This window comes from Schistosoma haematobium, chromosome 1 (assembly GCF_000699445.3).
Source record: "Schistosoma haematobium chromosome 1, whole genome shotgun sequence".
In the NCBI taxonomy this organism is placed as follows: domain Eukaryota; kingdom Metazoa; phylum Platyhelminthes; class Trematoda; order Strigeidida; family Schistosomatidae; genus Schistosoma; species Schistosoma haematobium.
This window is the reverse complement of record NC_067196.1, coordinates 13,184,981-13,203,520: the sequence shown is the minus strand read 5'-3', so window position 1 is coordinate 13,203,520 and position 18,540 is coordinate 13,184,981. Positions and strand designations below refer to the sequence as shown.

The 18,540-nt window shown below is 32.7% G+C and overlaps 1 protein-coding gene across 1 annotated transcript in view; it reads right to left on the bottom strand.

Annotated features, from left to right (window-relative positions):
- MS3_00002899 (uncharacterized protein) overlaps nucleotides 1-18,540 on the bottom strand; it is a gene marked incomplete at its 5' end in the record, with an annotated part of 89,275 nt that overhangs the window by 48,325 nt on the left and 22,410 nt on the right. The window contains one exon of the mRNA XM_051210555.1: nucleotides 16,764-16,839. Within this exon, the coding sequence (XP_051073178.1) occupies nucleotides 16,764-16,839 (76 nt within the window). The remainder of the gene's footprint in view (nucleotides 1-16,763; nucleotides 16,840-18,540) is intronic.

Sequence of the window (18,540 nt, the reverse complement as noted above, 5' to 3'; positions counted from 1 at the left end):
TTTCAAACAACCAATACAAAAATGAATTAAAACTTCACCCAACTGTACAAGCTAGTAGCTAAATAGATAAAGCGACGGCGTTTAAAGCTTACAGTGGGGCGTCCGAATCTTGGAATGAACACTAACTCGGATCCTTGTGACGAGTCCCTAACAGGACGATACTCGCGTCCTGAATTCCATTACCAGCCATCATCTATCTCCATTTAGAAATATTAATGATCTGTGAACATTTATTTAACATTGTTAAATACAGGTTATTGATCCGATCAAAATAAAAATATGAATTTCACAACATAATTATTCAATATAACCTTTAAGCGATAAGGATTTCACTTAGTTGATTTCAACGTACTCTGGATTATCTTCAGTGTTAAGCTCTGGTTCAGTTCTCACGATAGTTTAATCATCATAGTAATAATATTATTGATTGAGATCATGAACCGATTGATTTTAGACCACTATTGAAAAACTGGAAACACTGGACGGCTGTTTCGTCCATTGGGCCGGCATTTAAAGGAATTAATGTCTATCCTCAACCAGTCCTCGAAATCGCGCAACCGTCTTCAATTGTACTGAGGTAGATACCTGTCTCTACCCGACACGGTTTAACTCCACTGGTCACGGCTTCTCACTAGAACTCCGCAATCACCCTCACGAAGTTAGTCACTAGTGAGCACATAGTAAATATCAGTATTGGGATGTGGAGATCATTAAATGTTTGATTGGGATCATAAACCGATTGATGTTAAACCACCATTGAGAACCTGGAAGTACTGGATGGCCGTTTCGTCCTATTTTGGACTCGTCAGCAGTGACCAGTGGAGCTAATCCGTGTTAGGTGGAGACAGGTATCTACCTCAGTACAATGGAAGATGTTCGCGCAATTTCATGAATTGTTTGAGGTTAGATATTAGCACCGTTGGATGTCAGCCGGCTTAGTGGTCTAGAGGTTAAGCGTTCGCGCTCGAGACCGAAGGCAATGGGTTGAATCCCTCGAGACGGATCGTGGATGCACACTACTGAAGAGTCCCACGATAGTACGAAACGACTGTGTAGTGCTTCCAGGTTTTCCATAGTGGTCTAACACTAATCGGTTCATGATCTCAATCAAAAACCTGATGATCTCCACAACTCCATACTGCTAATAATATTATTACTTTTATATATGAAGTATCTTTAACATCAAAAAAATTAATGATACCTAATTACATTCTTTATCTTTTTTATAATGTATAAATCAATCTAATCAAAAATCATAGTAAACTATTCTATATAATTTACATTCATTCAGATTATTTTTTCCATGTTTTTACTTTATCATGTTCGTTGTGATCAAAGCATAATGTTTTCATGTTACTTTTTGAATTATCCAAAGAAAAACTGAACTAAGATGTTTATAAAATGAGAAAAGAAGGATATTCAGTCTAATATAATGTCTTATTTTGTTATTATAATTAAAGAGATTTAAAACAAAATCAAATCAATTAATAAGAAATGATATAACAAATTCAAACTATGAATTGTATATTGTAGAATTGTAGATTTAAGTAGTAAAGCAAACATAACATAAATAATAATCATATTATTTTTTTTCAATATTATATGTTTAATTGCATAGATTAAATTATGAAGTGATCTTAGCTAGAACACTACTTAAAACTAAGTAGCAATAGACAACTATTTCTTTATAGACCCTACTAAAGTTGATTTAACTATGGACCATTGATCTTGCACTTAAATGCTTAGTCTCTAGATCAATCAAATAGTATCTAATTAATTACAGTATGAGATCCTTAGAATAAAATGGGAAACATACCAGTTAAACTCTTGTTTAAATTAGAGTTCGACTGCAAATGACTGAATAAATTATTTGAGTTTTTACAACAATGGTTGTTTGCTACTTGATTAACATAAAATACGGTATACAACTACGGTGCTCGAACGTATAGAACTCAACAATCGCAAAATCAGAAGACAAAAGAAAGCTGGAGAAGTATTTGTTGAGTAAGAATCAAAATGTACAGAAAATCATGGGTATTTATCGATATTAGCGTTTGTTATAACATCATTAAAATCCAGCCGATTCGCGAAGTTATGCTACTATACAATCGTGGCATACCAAGTTGATATTCTAAAAAACATTATCAAGTTCTGATTGAATCGAAACTCTTCGGCTCCTTTAGGACCTCTGGAAACTCCATCGTAATTCTTGGGAGCCGTCCCAACACCTCTCTGGAATAAGATTCCTTCCTCGGGTCCACATGTAGCTTGTCAACTGGTTTGCGGCAGCGTTCCACGTTTTTGGCTGTCTTCCAAGTCTTCTTCTCAGTATTCCTGAACGTATGTGTGTGAGATTAAATCTAGTAGAAGATTCACATGGTTATCTTGGATGTGCACCATTTTTTTAACTTTCTGGACTTGGTTCGTGTGTCTGATACATATCAAAAAAGCTTTTCGGACTCATTGCAAAACTTCTTTCAATCTTTGTACGATTTTCCCGGCTTCCATCCATTCTTTCAGGGGAAGGACTTGACGAACACTTTATCATCAACGTTAAAACTTCGGATATTATGATTTGATATGTGCTAATCCACTTTTTTCGGTGACAACATGGCGTTGGACATAGTCCAAATATGTCATCCAAACATGACTTCAACAGGATACTTTCCACCTGGGATAGTTGGGTTCGGAGTAGTTATGTAAGCAGTTAAAAATTTTGTGATTACCTGTCTATTTTTCTCCTCGTCTCCCCCTTTTAGTAATGCTTGTTTGAAACTATCGACAAAACTTCCTGGTTGTCCATTCGATTGGGGATTATAGGGAAAAGAACGTAGATGCGTTATTTCACTTATACTACGAAAATACTTAAATGAGTCTGAAATGAGTTGCGAGCAATTATAAGTGTTAGGTTTGAAAACTTCACGAGTTCACTTAAACTGCGAACGAGAACAATACTCGGTGACCAAAGACCAGTGATCTAACTATTGACGCGTCCCAGCCCCGTTATCTAGAAGGAGAATTCCAGGCTTGGTATGGAAAATATATTCTGCAAACAACCAGGAAACGAGCGAGCAAGCAAGCAAGCAGCAAGCACTCCAACACAATTTAAAACATATATATATATATATATATATATAATCGATATTGTCATAGAAAAGTTTTAAACACTAATCAATGAGTTCATAAACTGACGTATTTGCCCATTGAATCGATAGTTCATCTATTGACTGCTATTCAAACATTTAATCGATCAGTTCATCCATTGACCCCAATACGAATATTTAAACATTTAATCAATAAGTTGATCGATGCGATAAAATTTAAAAATATGAGTTTGGGGATCTATCGTCCCCAACAATAAGTCACTAAGGTCTCTGGGACTTCGAAATAGCTTAACAAAACAGACAACTCGAGGATTGTTTCTGAGGTTGTACAATTGGGCATATTATATACTTTTGGCCACTTCGTAAATGCAACCACTATAACTAGAAACATTTAACCTTGGATTGGACGAAATTTGCACGAACTGTCTTCCAGTGTGCAGAAGGCGTGGGTTAATGCTGTGATTTGCATTTTGAAGCGCTTTTAGCATAATGAAGACATGATGGACAGCTACGGCATTTGTTGTTGATGTCCTTGTCCATTGAGGGCCGACAGACATAACTTCATGCCAATGATTTAATCTTATGATTCCAGGGTGACCACTGCGAAATTGTTTGGAAACCTTGTAGAATAACAACTTGATCACCGAACATAATATCTGAGTCGACAACCATCAGTGAGTCACGTCGACGAAAATATTGCAGAAGTTCTCCTTCAAGGCAATTGTTTGGCTATTTAGTCAAAAGATAGCACTTTACTCTATGTCTTATCAGTTTCAGTGGTTTCCATGTGAGCTTCGAAGGTAACTGGTAATCCGTCGATTGCGTCATCCAATACACAATTAATTTCTTTGTCGGATTTTATATTTGCCGAAAGAGTGTCTCCAGGGAACTTAATGATCTTGATAACGCGTCAGCTTGCCGGAAAGCTATAGTAGACTGATTCTCGATCGTGAAATCGTAACCCAAAAATATTGTTGCCCATTGTTTTAGCCGGTTAGCCGTGTGAATGAGAATCCCCTACTTCGACCCAAATACGGCAATTAATGGCTCATGGTCTCTTATCTAACCTTTGAGCACAAAACGTATAGTCCTTTGGAGGAGTAACTACACTGCACCTTGATCAATAGAACTTAGTTATTGATACGAACTAGACAAACATAACATTAAACACTGTGTTTAGTTATTCTGTTGAAGCAAGAACAATAAGCGCATCAAAATAAAGTAAATTCACTTATTTCGTGGTTACTCGTCAGCTCCGTACAACCTAGAAGCAGTTATAATCATTATTTTTAATCAACGTGAATACTTTATATTATATTAATGAAGATTGGTATGATTAATATTAGATTAAATATTGGACTGAAGAGTAATTATTTAGACGCTAAACTAGTTTCATTGTATCAAACCAATTGTTTGCTGAGGCAAACAAGCGAACAAATTCTCACCTTATGTTACCCGCAATTGTATTTACCAGTTTACATACCCGTGGCAAAGTATTTGGATTGGAAGAACAGAAAAGGTACTTTCTGTTTGTATTTTAAAGCGCATCACACAAAATTTGAGATTAAAACACCTACATGTTTTCAACAGTGCTATTACCCATTATCTGTATTATATTATACATACGGTTGATGTTTTAAAATCATTCCAAATAATCAGTGATCAAACAGCTTCGAATTTACTACATCACCCCGAGGTTATCTCAATAAAAGTTGAAACCGAACCTTAATACTAAAAAATATACAATTGTGAATAACCAACTAACCTAGTAACCTCCATAATTCATCACTCAGTTACACAATACTTTATATTTATGTTCACAAAAACAAACTCCATTCTTTTATTGATAGGTCATCTTTTGAGCTTCACTCATCCTGCTTTTTCACAGTTGAAATCATCATTCGATTTCAGCTAGACCACCATTGAAAACCTGGAAGCATTGAAGGCTGTTTTGTCCTAGTATGGGACTCTTCAGCAGTGGATATCCACGATCCTGTGCGTTGGACTCGAACTCATGACCTTCAGTCTCCTCATTCACTTAACCACTTTTTCATCCTTCTATAACTGTCATAATATTGGAATAATCTTCATTGATATGATACAAATTGTTTTTATTAGTTGCAAATAATTATCGCTCATGTTCCCATGTTGTAAGCAGCAGAATAGAAACCACGAAATAAATAAATTCGTCTTATTCCACAATATTTGTCATTATTGCTTTCATCGAACTGGTACGCAATTTACTGAAATAAATATTGCAACACCTTATCAACCTGAATAAGCATATTTAAATGTTTTTTTTTCAATGTTATATAATTTCCCTTTCTATAAATGGATATGATTTTTTTCGTAAAACTAGGGATGAATTTAATAAAACAACAAAGTTGTTAGCTGAAATTACGTATGAAATCATCCAAATGAGTTAATCGAATTTCTTAACGTCATCTGGATTACGAGTCAATATAAGTTGGGCGACCATTGAAAAACTAAAATCATTGGATTGATGTATCGTCTTAGTATGATATTCTTCAGTAGTGGACATCCAAGACCCTATCATCTTGTATCGAACACATGTACTTCAGTTTATCACGCTAACAAGACCTATAAACCACTAGTGCGGAATTAAATGATGTATATAATAAACCTAAACCAATTCCATTATCTCCTCTGGGTACTCTCCTCATATCCAACATGGTTGAACTCCAGTGGTTGTTGCTTGTTGTTAGAATTCCGTGAATCCTTTCCCGAAGCTAGTTACTTGTAAGCACTTGTATGAAATGAACATTCTATGAAGCATAAAACAGATGTGAATCTTCGATGTGACTGGAAATACTTTATTCCCGAATTTTCAATATTCAAATTATATTTATTTTCCATCCAAGTGATTAGCGTAATAACTTTATAAATTTGGTTCAATATAACTAGAAGTTGCTTTTTCTGAAATCTGTAATATACAGGTTACGAGTGTTCAATCCTGTAGACTAAAATATTTAAACGAAATAGCTATCCATAATTTTGTGTTTTTCAATGATTTTCTAGTTAAAGTTAATTCAGGAATGAAATTAGTATTAAATTAACGGAAAAAATGCCCAAATTCAATGGATAAGTAATCATTTCAATCCTACCATATTGTTATATAATGCGATTATGCAAGAGTTTTACTGATAAATCAGAGTTGTCTCATTTACAAGAAATCTATGGATTCAAATTTTGTACGATATCTCCACTGTAAATAGAGCCAATCAAACTTCTTCGAAGAACTGACTCTTTCTTTTTACTCCAATCTGTGATACCCAGTGTTACACTCAGAGATACTACCACGAAGTTATTTGATTTAGCATCAGTTTAGTTAAGAACCCAGACCTAATGAGTTACTTTCACCAAGAAATCTAAGTATTTCATATCTTTCAGATTATCCAGAAGAATCATACATTAAACATGGTGTTTGAGATTTTGTTTTATTTAAACAACTGATCATATTATAATTGAGCCATGAAGCCGATAAACATTACGTTGGCTGTTATTCACTGGTCAGTCCATTTAACTAGCCTGTAAATTAGTTTAAATTTCTGCAAGAATTTTGAATGGTTACTTAGCACACAAATAAGGTGCACATTATTACAATGATATTATATTTCTCAGCCAATACATATATATATATATATATATATATAATATGGGTTTCCTCAGCAGTGTGCATCCACAATCCCGCCCCGCCGTATTCGAACCCAGGATCTGTCAGTCTTTCGCGTGAACGTTTAACCTACGGACCACTGAGCCGACATCCAATAGTGCTAATGTTTAACTTCAAATTGAGCTGCTGTCCGGTCCTTCCAGGTTTTCCACGGTGACCCATGAATCCAACTATAAAATTACTAAAATTTCTACCAAACCCCTTCTGATAATATATATATATATATATATATATATATATATATGTTTTCATTCGATAATCACGTAATGGATCAATCTTCTTTCATTTCAGATAATACAGATGATAAGTTTACATTCTTGTAAACATATTAACTATTAGCTAAATGAATCATTAAAATTTCTATTCAGTAATAATAATTCTTCAATTTACTTAAAATTATATTTCTGATTTTGCTTATTTAATTATGTCCTATGAGTAGTATATAAATGTATATGAGAATTTTAAAAATATCGCATAAATTAACTGAAATTCAATATACAAAAAAAATTAATGGAAGGGTTAATTAAACTATTATTCAATTATGCTTTCCGATAAGTTTAAAGATGAAAGAGAAAGAATATTATTCTATTTGCTTTCATTTTGTTTGTTTTTCATTCTCCCTTATTTATCCGCTTATATATGTCTCAACTCAATGATGGTTACCCCTACGTATTTAACTATGAGAGAGAAAGAGAGGTTGAAGGGGAAAACAAAACAAAACTGAAGACTTCTTGAATGTGCTTTAATGTTTTTCCAATTATTCTTATATTGATTTACTATCCTTTATTTACTAAAAACACAAAAAAATTTTTAAAAACATTAATCTTAATGTATAAAGATATTAGGCTACAATTGGAATAGGTCAAGGAAGGTTTGTTTTCCTTTTTTTTATTTATGAAAACTATATTTTATTCAGCTAAGACCATTTTGAATGAATAAAATGTTTGTTTTGTTTTTGTTTTCTTTTAATCAAAAGAGCTTTTTTTCCTTGTTTCATAGTATCACTTTTGATGAAACATTAAAAAAATTGTAAAGTATAAATAAGAAATTTCTTAATGATATTTTATTTTAATCAGAAAGGGATATTGTGGTGATTATAGTAATTTAATAGTTGAATTCATGAGTGAATTGAAGTTAGACCACTATGGAAAACTTGGAAGCATTGGACGATCGTTTCTTTCCAAGATGAAACTTCTCAACAGTGCGCATTCACGAGTCCGCCTCGCAAGATTTGAACCCAGGACCTAATGGTCTTGCGCGTGTGCGCTTAACCTCTAGACTACTGAGGCGTCATCCAACGGTGTTCATGTCTAACTTCAAACAATCCAAGAAATTTTTTTCCGTTAAGTGGAATATTAATGAACAAATGAACATAAATTCAGTCGTCATGTATCAGAATGAAGATTGAAGAAATGGTAATTACAGGAATGATTTTACAAATTATTATTGTTATTATTATCAATATAATTGTTATATCCATAGGTTATACGATATCACAAAATACAATTGACTTATACGACCAACTAGTGATGCATACACCTGTATGAATAACCTCGAGTCCTGTTTGGTCTTTTTCCCGCTAGCTCTGCCTATTTAGTCTACAACGCCAATATCAGCCTCTGTGATACGTATCATATGTTTTAGACATACTAGGTTTATATACAAACAAATCAGACCACATCACACCATAAAATAGGAAATAACATTTCTACAAGATCAAGCCAAAAGTGGCTGTGACTGTGAGAGACTGTTACTAATAAACTGAAAATATCTCAACAATAGTAAAGCGAATGACAATAGTCGACTGATCAAATAAAAGCTTATAATGTAAGGAATATGAACATACATATAATAGTCATACAATAAGAATATACGTTTAATATTAGTTTATAAGTAATTCCTAACGCCTACCATTCATTGATTCTCGTTCGGATAGAACAATAACAACAATTATTATCATTACTAGATATATTCTTATTGTATAATTACTAAGCAACTGGATTTCTACATTCTTACATTTCGTTTATCGTAGGCTTTTATTTAGCCCATTAATTGTTATTATATCACTTATTATTCCCGTTTCAATCCTAATCACTTCTCCACGGCTTGCCATATTCATAGCCACTTTTGGCTTTTTTATGTGTAATTATGATCTTTTAATTTCTTGAGGTAATGTGGTTCACTCTGTTTAAATATAAATCCAAGTGTGCTTAAAATATAATGCAACAAAAATTAGCTATTGACTTCTCGTTACACTGAAGGTAAGGCATAAAGGAAGACTCGTGGACAGTGGATCAGTAGGAACTTAGCTTGTATCGCCTTAAGGTTTACAATGTAGGTCAAATGTATGACTAATCATTTCTGGGACACTAAGCTACAAAATGAATAGTGGACGCAGAATTGAAAAATTCATTTAATCAATTCTGATCGACGACTACAACACAATATCGAGCATTGTACATAAGCTATAACAAATCCAGAAATCGATTAGATGGAGTTGACAACCAATTTCATCCAATATCATCAGATGAAACTGTCTTGATAAATGAAATAACTTCATAAAAGATCTATTCTAACTGACGTAGGCAAATATATTGTTGTCTAAAATAACAATGAAAACTTTATAGTTGAATCGTTCAGTTCAGCGGATACAATTGCACTAATAAAATCTGAATGAGCTACAAATATCAATCATTTCAGAGGTTATTATCGAACCATAACTACTGAAATGGATGCAGAAGTGTTATACTAAATCATATCATATCGGTTAAAAATAAATAATACCAATAAATGAAGTGGAATAGGCTTTCTTTTATACGTTCGCAGTTTTTAAAGTATACAGCGTGAACAAACTAGATACCTCAGTCTATTAAACTATATTTGCGTGTTTTTCGGCATGGGGCTGTAGAGACTACTGAATTTTGTCGAGATCACGAACCGATCTAAGTTAGTAACCAATGAACTCCACATTAATGCCTAGTTAGGCTCTTGGAACCGGTAGTCGAACGCAGGACCTTCGGTTCCGTGTGTAAGTGCTTCAGGTATTGACAACTCATCCAGGATCTATTAGTTTATGAGTTCGACTTAAATTAACTCAAAAAATTGAGCAAACATATTCCATTGTATTTTGTGAGTAACTTCCCCACACTCAGTTGAGGGGTCGTGGATGGGCAATGCTGATGAGCCACATACTAAAGAAAACAGGTGTTCAGTTCTCCCAGATTTTCAATATGCTTTTTGACTTAGAGCGATTTGTCATCTCAAACTATTCATTTACTTGTGAATAATATAAATGGATGTATTGACTTCAAAATACCTAGTTCTCAAGTTGTTTTAACAGGACAAACAGTTTAAATCAATTCAATTTTAAGAATACACTTAGTGAACTTTGATAAAAGTCACTGATCAATTGGAAATTATAGAAGTAATTTCACAATTTGAACTGTATGTAGCTCATGATTTCGGTGACATAAACCCAGAAAAATGATGAAATCGTTAAACTTCGAAATGATTTCTATTAATCAGTATGATTTTCTCAATTGTATTATAGGTATTCTTAACAAAACTATTTACCGCCTTTTGATAATTATTCAACTTCATCTCCATTGTGTTAAATATAATGCATTTAGACATGATAAATATCCCAATCCATTTTTTTATAGAAGAAAGATTTGTTAATTTTTAACTTCACACGGTATATACTGACATTTTAGTGTACATCATATAACCGACACGGAACTAAATCTGAAATCGATGAAGTTGTGCTTACACTAGTCATCAGCGGTAATATTATTTATTAATGACAATGAATTATCAATTTGAACAAACCGACCGTAGTATTGTGGAGAAAAGAAAGTAGATAGTCAAGTAACAAATCAAGACTTCAATGTAGTCAGATGAGATTTTTTTAAATGGTGAGAACATGTATTCCTAGACTTTTGAATTTCTGACTGAATAATCAGAGTTCAGATACAATTTAACCATGGCGCTTCAAATTTCAACATTCATTAATTCAGTAGAAATAACATTAGAAAATTTGTTTCTATTTGCTCAAAACTTTTCCATACCGTTAACATTTAAGGTGAGACTATAATTTATGGATAACCTTTGAGTGACATCAAACTGATCTTGAGAGTGGCTACCTAATAACTAGGACCAAATGAGGGATATAAAGCAGTGTGAGGAATTAGAATTATGATTTACAGTTGTTGGTTGAGGTTACGACTTAGATTTAGGTTTTTCATCACGAACTGACATCAGCTATACTACCAAAACTCTATTTAGCCAAATGGATGAGTGAATGTAGCGCCGAAATTCAGGACTTATAATCTTATACCTGATTGGTTCGTCCATAAATTATAGTCTCGCCGTTTTGATGTATAAATTTGTTCATTTGATATGAAATTCTTTGCATTGAATTTAGTGTTTTTCAGACCCATAGCTTTCAACTTTTACATAAACTAAGTTTGATTTGAACAGTAGTTTGACAGTTTTAGTTGTCATATGATAATTCAGTGTCAGTATTCAGGATGTAAACGTGTATTTGGCTTCAAATGCAAATGAATTCATAATTAGCTTATTCATTTTTTTTGTACATTTTTACTCGTAGACTGTAGAATGTTTGTCAAAATAAAAAAGAACATCAGAATAAAACATGTGAATATTTCATACAACCAAAATGTTTTCAGTCACGATATATATTTAGTCCTCATAACTTTAAACAGAATTTATACTTGGACAATAACCGTGTAGTGGCTGGCACTATAAATAGCCGCCATAGCCTATTCGAGCTTTTGGACTGACCAATTAGTCCATTCTTCTCAAGCTACATTTTGGCCTTGTCACTCACACGGTTATCAACCTTGACTGTTTTTTTATGTGATCATATGTGTGCGCATTGCTTATCTTACCCATCACATGTTTGTAACTTATTTTTGTGTGACTAAAAATATTGATTAACGCTTGATTAAATTGAGTTGGCTCACTCACGTTCTCCATTGAGCGTCATCCATTCTCGTATTTAACTTATTTAATTCCCTTATTTACCAACACGAGTTAAGTCAATGTCTATATACGAGGATTGGCAACATGTATATTTCGATAGGAATCAGAAACGATCTATCAGGAGACAAATATAAAGCCGTTAAAACTGTTTTCATGTGTAAATATTTGAAATTAAATACAGTGTGTCATTAGTATTCATTTTTATTTTTATTGAACAACTATCTGAGTTCTTAAGACTTGAATATGTGCTCAGTAATAATTATTTCTTAAGATGATTGACATTGATCTAGTATGTTTCCAGCTAGTTTCTAGAATCATTATACAATTCCTCGGTAGATTTTTCATTTATTATAAATTAACAACAAAATGAAAAAAACTATATGTCACCTTTCAGAAAATCAATCTCTTTTAGTACGAAACATTTTGAGCAGTAAACCTGTCATTGATTGTACTCATTTGTTATGCCAATTAAACTACACACTTTTGTATATCATGTCATTAAGTTCTATATTTGATCTAAGGAGTTTATTTAGTCCTATTCCATAATTATCAGAAGGGGTTTGTGGGGATTTTTTAGAAATTTTCACAGATTGAAATCATGAGTCAGTTGAAGCTAGACCACCATTGAAAACCTGGAAGCACTGGACGGCCGTTTCGTCCTAGCATGGGACTCCTCAGCAGTGCGCATCCACGATCCCGCATCACGCGGGGCTCGAACCCAGGACCTACTGGCTTCGCGCGCGAGCACTTAACCATTAGACCACTGAGCCGGCATCCAACGGTGTTAATGTCTAACTTCAACCAATCCACGAAGTTGCGCCACCATATACCATTGTCTTCAGTGAGCTGATATCTCACAACAGACCTGGTTGTACTCCATAATTATCACACAATAGAAAGTTCAAGCTTTTAGAAAATTGAATTTTTTACGTTTAGCACGTTCCTCAAGGTCATAATTAAAAATTCAGCCTTAATGAACTTTTAGAACTTACCTAGATAAAGAAAACTGAAATATGTAAACTTACATGAAAACACAAATTGGAAAGTAGAAAATCTTTATCTTTTTATTTCAGGATATAGAAACATTTACATTACATTTACCATTCAAGTTTCAATTATACGTTAACCTCTATAATGAATCGATAAAAGCTTTACAGTTTATCTTTAGTCTATGACTGAAATACTCAAAAAGCTTAATGATATTATTAAACTGGTTGTTATCCAAGAGAAAAAGTTATTTTAGTATAATGAGTTATAAGTATAAGTAGTGGAATATATTAGAATCAACAATACCTTGAATGGTATGTTGATTAAGAAGGTCATTGTTGAAAGGTAAAAAAACTGATAATGTACATCGACGCATTCGTTTATTCGACGTGACTATTATAGATGGTGTTTGCTATAAAAAATAAAAATGTAAGTAAAAAAAGTCAGTCGTGGGCTCTACTCCTGCTGGCGTGGATCGTGTATGCGCATTGCTGAGAAGTACTATATTAAGAAGACACAACTATCTAGTACTTCCAGATTTCCAATAGTTATCTTACATAGATCGGTTTGTGTTCACTATGAAATCATTGACCTACTTGCTTAGAAGCCTTTTGTTCCTCAAGATTACAGGTACACCTTGCTGACGAGTGCCAGATAGCACGAAACACGGGTCCAGGTTCCCTATTGACTAAGTTCAATCACCATCTTACTCAAACTTTACCAATCTATATATTTTTGAAACAAAATATATGGTTATTCTATGTATCAATTTCGGAGTATATAGTCAAATCTATTCATTCTATACTTAATTAGATACAAATCGTAAAAAAATGGGAAAACATATTCTCTTTATTGTTCATAATGAATAGTAACTAACAAGTGAATCATTAGTGAAATATAGCTTTAAAGCTACGAATATTCCTTTCCAGTTTCCCTAGAGAATCCAAATAAACTCTATCTATCTATCTATCTATCTATCCATATATATATAAACAATCAACGAATATCTTTTATAATTACTAATGAGTTGTTTGTCTACAAATCAATTGTATGTTAGAAAATATTGTCGAGAAAAAGAAAAATACAATATCCTAGAGATTTCGAAGAAACAAATAGGGAGTGGGATTGTAGTACTGAACTAATCTAAAATAGCAATATATTTTTAAGGAGTTTTATTTTAAAAATCACTTTGTTGGTGAATTACACTTCAGTTCTATATTTTAAGAGAGAACTTGGATACACTAAAGTTTTTAATATCACCTAGAACCTTCTAGGATAACTGTCAGTCTTAAGCCATAGTAAAGGGTGAGAGTTGAGTATGGTATTAGTAACTCCACCTCGATAAGAAGAATCTCTCTTAAAATTGCTAAACAGAGTATAAATACTCTACAGTTTAATACATATGTACATCTGCTCACATATCTATGAGATAATGCGAGCCATAAAAAATGAAGATTGTGGGGACATTTACGATAAATACAGAAACAAAAATAGTTTTAAACAAGTTTTGGTTTGTTACTTGTATAATAATAGTATAGAGCTCACCAAAAAGAATGTCAATGTATATTTAACTTGAACTATCCTGCTGCTGATTTGTTGCATACTGTGGGAACTGAGTGGATAGAAGTTTTTATAAAATAAATTTATTATGGCTAACAATGGATTTCAGGACGCGCGTTTTGCTCCATTCAGTACTCGTTAGTTGAATATGCTTCCATCTTAGTGCTGATGTTCACCCGGAGTCTTAGATTTCACTACCTGTACTTAGAAATATTTGTGACTGAATACAATATTGAGACAATACACACAAAATGAATATTTACCAACTATGACTGGTCGAAATTTAATTAAATCACCAGCTACAAGATATAATACAATACAAATTTAATTAAAATTTATACCTATTGAACAAGAAAGTGGTTATTTAGAATAAGTATTGAACTAGGTAGGGTGTTAGATAACTGAATTGATGGGTATTGAGTCTCAATAGAGGCATGAACATCAAGTCTTAGATGTAGCTGACGAGTCACAAATCAAATGAAACCAAAATTCTATATTCCACTCCTAGCTCCGTTTCATCGATTATATTCAAATGTGTTTGAAAATACTTTACTCCGAAGCTAATCAATGTATGTACAAGTAATAAGGATCCTTGAGAGTATCAAGCATTGATTATTGACACGTTTAATCATAATAGAACTATGTTTATCTGTATGCATAAATAGCTGACACTCACATAATCATCTTAGATTAAAAAATGTTTCAATAAAAGTGTAGAACATGCCAGTGGCTGTTAAAATGAGTTTGGATGTGTAAATGTTGTATCTTATCGTAAAATAATCTAATTAGTATATCACAATCAAAGTGAAGTTAAATGGATTGATGACGAAACCTCAGAATTATGATTATTACTTTTATTTCAATTCGCAAATATGCTTATGAAAAAAATCATTCCAAATCTTACTGTGTCAGATTCAAGTTTTTCTTTTTGTTAGTTCCAGTTCTCTTCTATTACATACTTATGGATATATCGTAAGACTGACAAAATAATGCTCAAAACAAAATAATAGAAATTAATTTATTTTATGGATTTGTTATTCACCCGCCTACACCCGAAAACCATATTATTATTACCACTATTATTATTATTAAACATAGAAAAACAACGGTTTCCGTACTTTTTCACTACATTTAAAGAGAAGTGTAGTGAATGGGAACACAAGTGAGGTGAATTGAATGTATGTAAATAGATAATTACAGAATATATAAATAAAATCTGAGAATTTGGTTATTTATTCTCTGAAGAAGTGACTTACACCAAGTCACGAAACGTCGGAAAATCTAATTTTCTACTCATCGGGATATTACAAATCTGAGAACCATATAATAAATACTTTGTTTGAAAAATGTCAATTAATCATTTCAAACTTCATTGTTTCTTCGCTTCTACAGAAATCATTCTCTGTTCTTGTTCTCTTTTCTTCAATATTCTTAAACTTGTGCCGCTAAGCGTTTCATTTTCGATTCATGATACATACTACTTATATCTGTCGACATCAGTAGCACACATTATAGAAGTAGTGAATAAGGTTAGAAATGGTGAATCGTTAATAGTTTCGACTAATTTATAAAATATTTTTGTATTGATTGTACTGGAAATCAAGAATTGTAATAGGGTTGAAGGTCTTTAGATTACATAATACTGAATACAGAAAACCAAATTAAGTAGAAATAAGAAAATAAAAATGAATTAAGAACGAAGAAACATCATACTATTATTCAACAATAGCGCGAAATCAGATGTTACGCAACTAAATATTAACGACTGAAGTTACCAGAATAATGTATACTTTTGTGGTAAATTCTTTATTACCAAAAAGTAAACAGTTATCATTGTGAAATATAAATAACTGAATCTGTTTTACTTTACAACAAAGCAATATACTTTTAATTAAAATCTAATTGTCAGTATTTTCTTGTCAAGTCAGTGAAATACTAAACATCTTATCCAATTATTAATCATTATGAAATTCTGAATTTTTAAAAGATTTTTGAACAATCAAGTGTCATTGTGATCGGGATCAAGAGGATAGAAAATATATATGGCTTAAGACAAATATGTGGGAGTTGTAGTGATCTCTGAGCTGGGTGTATTGTTCATCTGTAAATCATCAGCACATACTTCAGGGGGACTTTTTTGAGAATATAAACTGTCAGTCAAATGTAATATAGGACCTGACACAGATATACATCGGTTCCAGTCGCTGATTTTAGTCTCATTGCTTCCCCTTAACCAATCTACCTGCTGGAGGAAAACCCAAAGGAACAAGTGCTCCAGCTAATATAGTCTGATTAAGTTATTGAGATAGGAAGTAGAGGCTAGGGTTGGGTGAAAAGTAAAGCGGATCATGACATATCACAAATTAATAAAAAATAACGTTTCCTGATATTTATAAACGTTGAAAAATACTTACCGACATCGGAGAAAAAGAACCAGTAGAAAAAATGTTGTCAGTATACAGCAACAAACCACGATTGTTACGAACGGAGCTAAAAAACAGATTGAAATAAAGAAGAAAAGCAATGTTAAGCTTTAATCTTGATCATCGTCTTACTTTGTCGGACGATATTGTTGTAAAGAAAATTTACTTACCCATGACTATTACCTCTTATGATGGATAGGCCTCCTACCAGGGATTTCCAATCAACGCTATCCTGAGCTCACATTTCCAGTTATTACAAAGCGCTATTCATGGTCTCGTTGTCTACGTCCTATTCTATGTTAAACATGCTCTTTACTCTGCCTCTCTTCTTGTCTGGTGAACGTTCTGTATCGTGATATGATTGAAGTTATACATGTACCACACCAGTGGTCTGGAGGTAGTGTTCGCGCGCGAGACAAGATATCCTGCGCTCGGTTCCCTGTGGTGGGTCCTCACTACTGAAGAGCCCCAAGTTAGGATAGAACAACTGCTCAGTCTCTCCTGATTTTTAATGATGGTCCAATTATGATCAGTTCGTATTTCAAACTATGGAAGTATTGATTTGTATATTTTTCTTTCTTCCATTTTTCCATCTGATCCGTCCCAGAACAGTGATTCAACTGGGTTTTTTTGTTGTTTATTCTTATGTTGTTAGATATCTGCCAATCGGAACCGATCAATCAATAAAAGAATGCGTAGGCTTCGTGCCAACTTATCGTATTTTTTGCCTAATGATCAATTTCTGTAATTTGCATAGTTATTTTACTTAGCGTTAACTAAAAGGTTAAATGTGTGATTTTATCACAAAACACTTATCGAATACAATTAGCTGTCTACTTTGTATACAGTCTCTCGTGTTTCCAGTTAATTGATTTGATTTAAAAAATAGGCTACAAATCAATATTTGTTCATTGGCTAGTCAGCTTCATTTACTGTACAGAAATTATAGAGATTTAGTCATATATATATAGTTTGTTTCTTTACATCATTTAGAAGTAACATTTATTTACGAATGTTACATTACACTTTAGACTGGTAAATAATCTAATTAACTGCCAAAACGTAATCATGTTCCAATTTTTACAAAACACGTTGATTAAATACAAAGTAGAATAATGATGATAATAATAATAATGATAAGAAGAAGAAGACGAAGAGGAAGAAAGGATACGTCTTATCTCCGAGGCTATAGTTTCTTTCTATTTTATCCCATTTTTGACGTATGATTTACATCGAAAATGAAAAGAAACCTTCACATTGTTTGAGAACGAGTGAATAGAATTCATCAGTTTCATCTTTTTATAAAGACTCATTAAAATGAATGTAATAAATATGAATTGAAATGTTGAGCAAATATGTCTCATTTGATTGTAACCACATGACTCCAAGGCTACTGCTAAATCCACTATAAGTCTTTCAGCACCACCTATGCCAAGGTCTGAATATAGTCTGGATGTAATGGTCTGAATCTTTCTTTCATTGTTTGTGTTAATGACTGAAATTGATCAGTCTTATTTTGGAATACGTGCATCCTAAACGCATTCTCTCTCTCTCTCTTGGTAATAGACTGTATTTATATTTGGAATAATTGGTGTATATTTTGTTGTTATTCATTTTCAGTGTATTTAACTAAATCTAGGAATATAAGTAACCATCTTAACTGGAAATAACCAATCATTGATATTTTCAAGCTTCAGTAGAAATACTTACAAAATAATTAACCATGTCATCTTTTCATTTATTTACAGTATCAAGAATCATTAGTCAT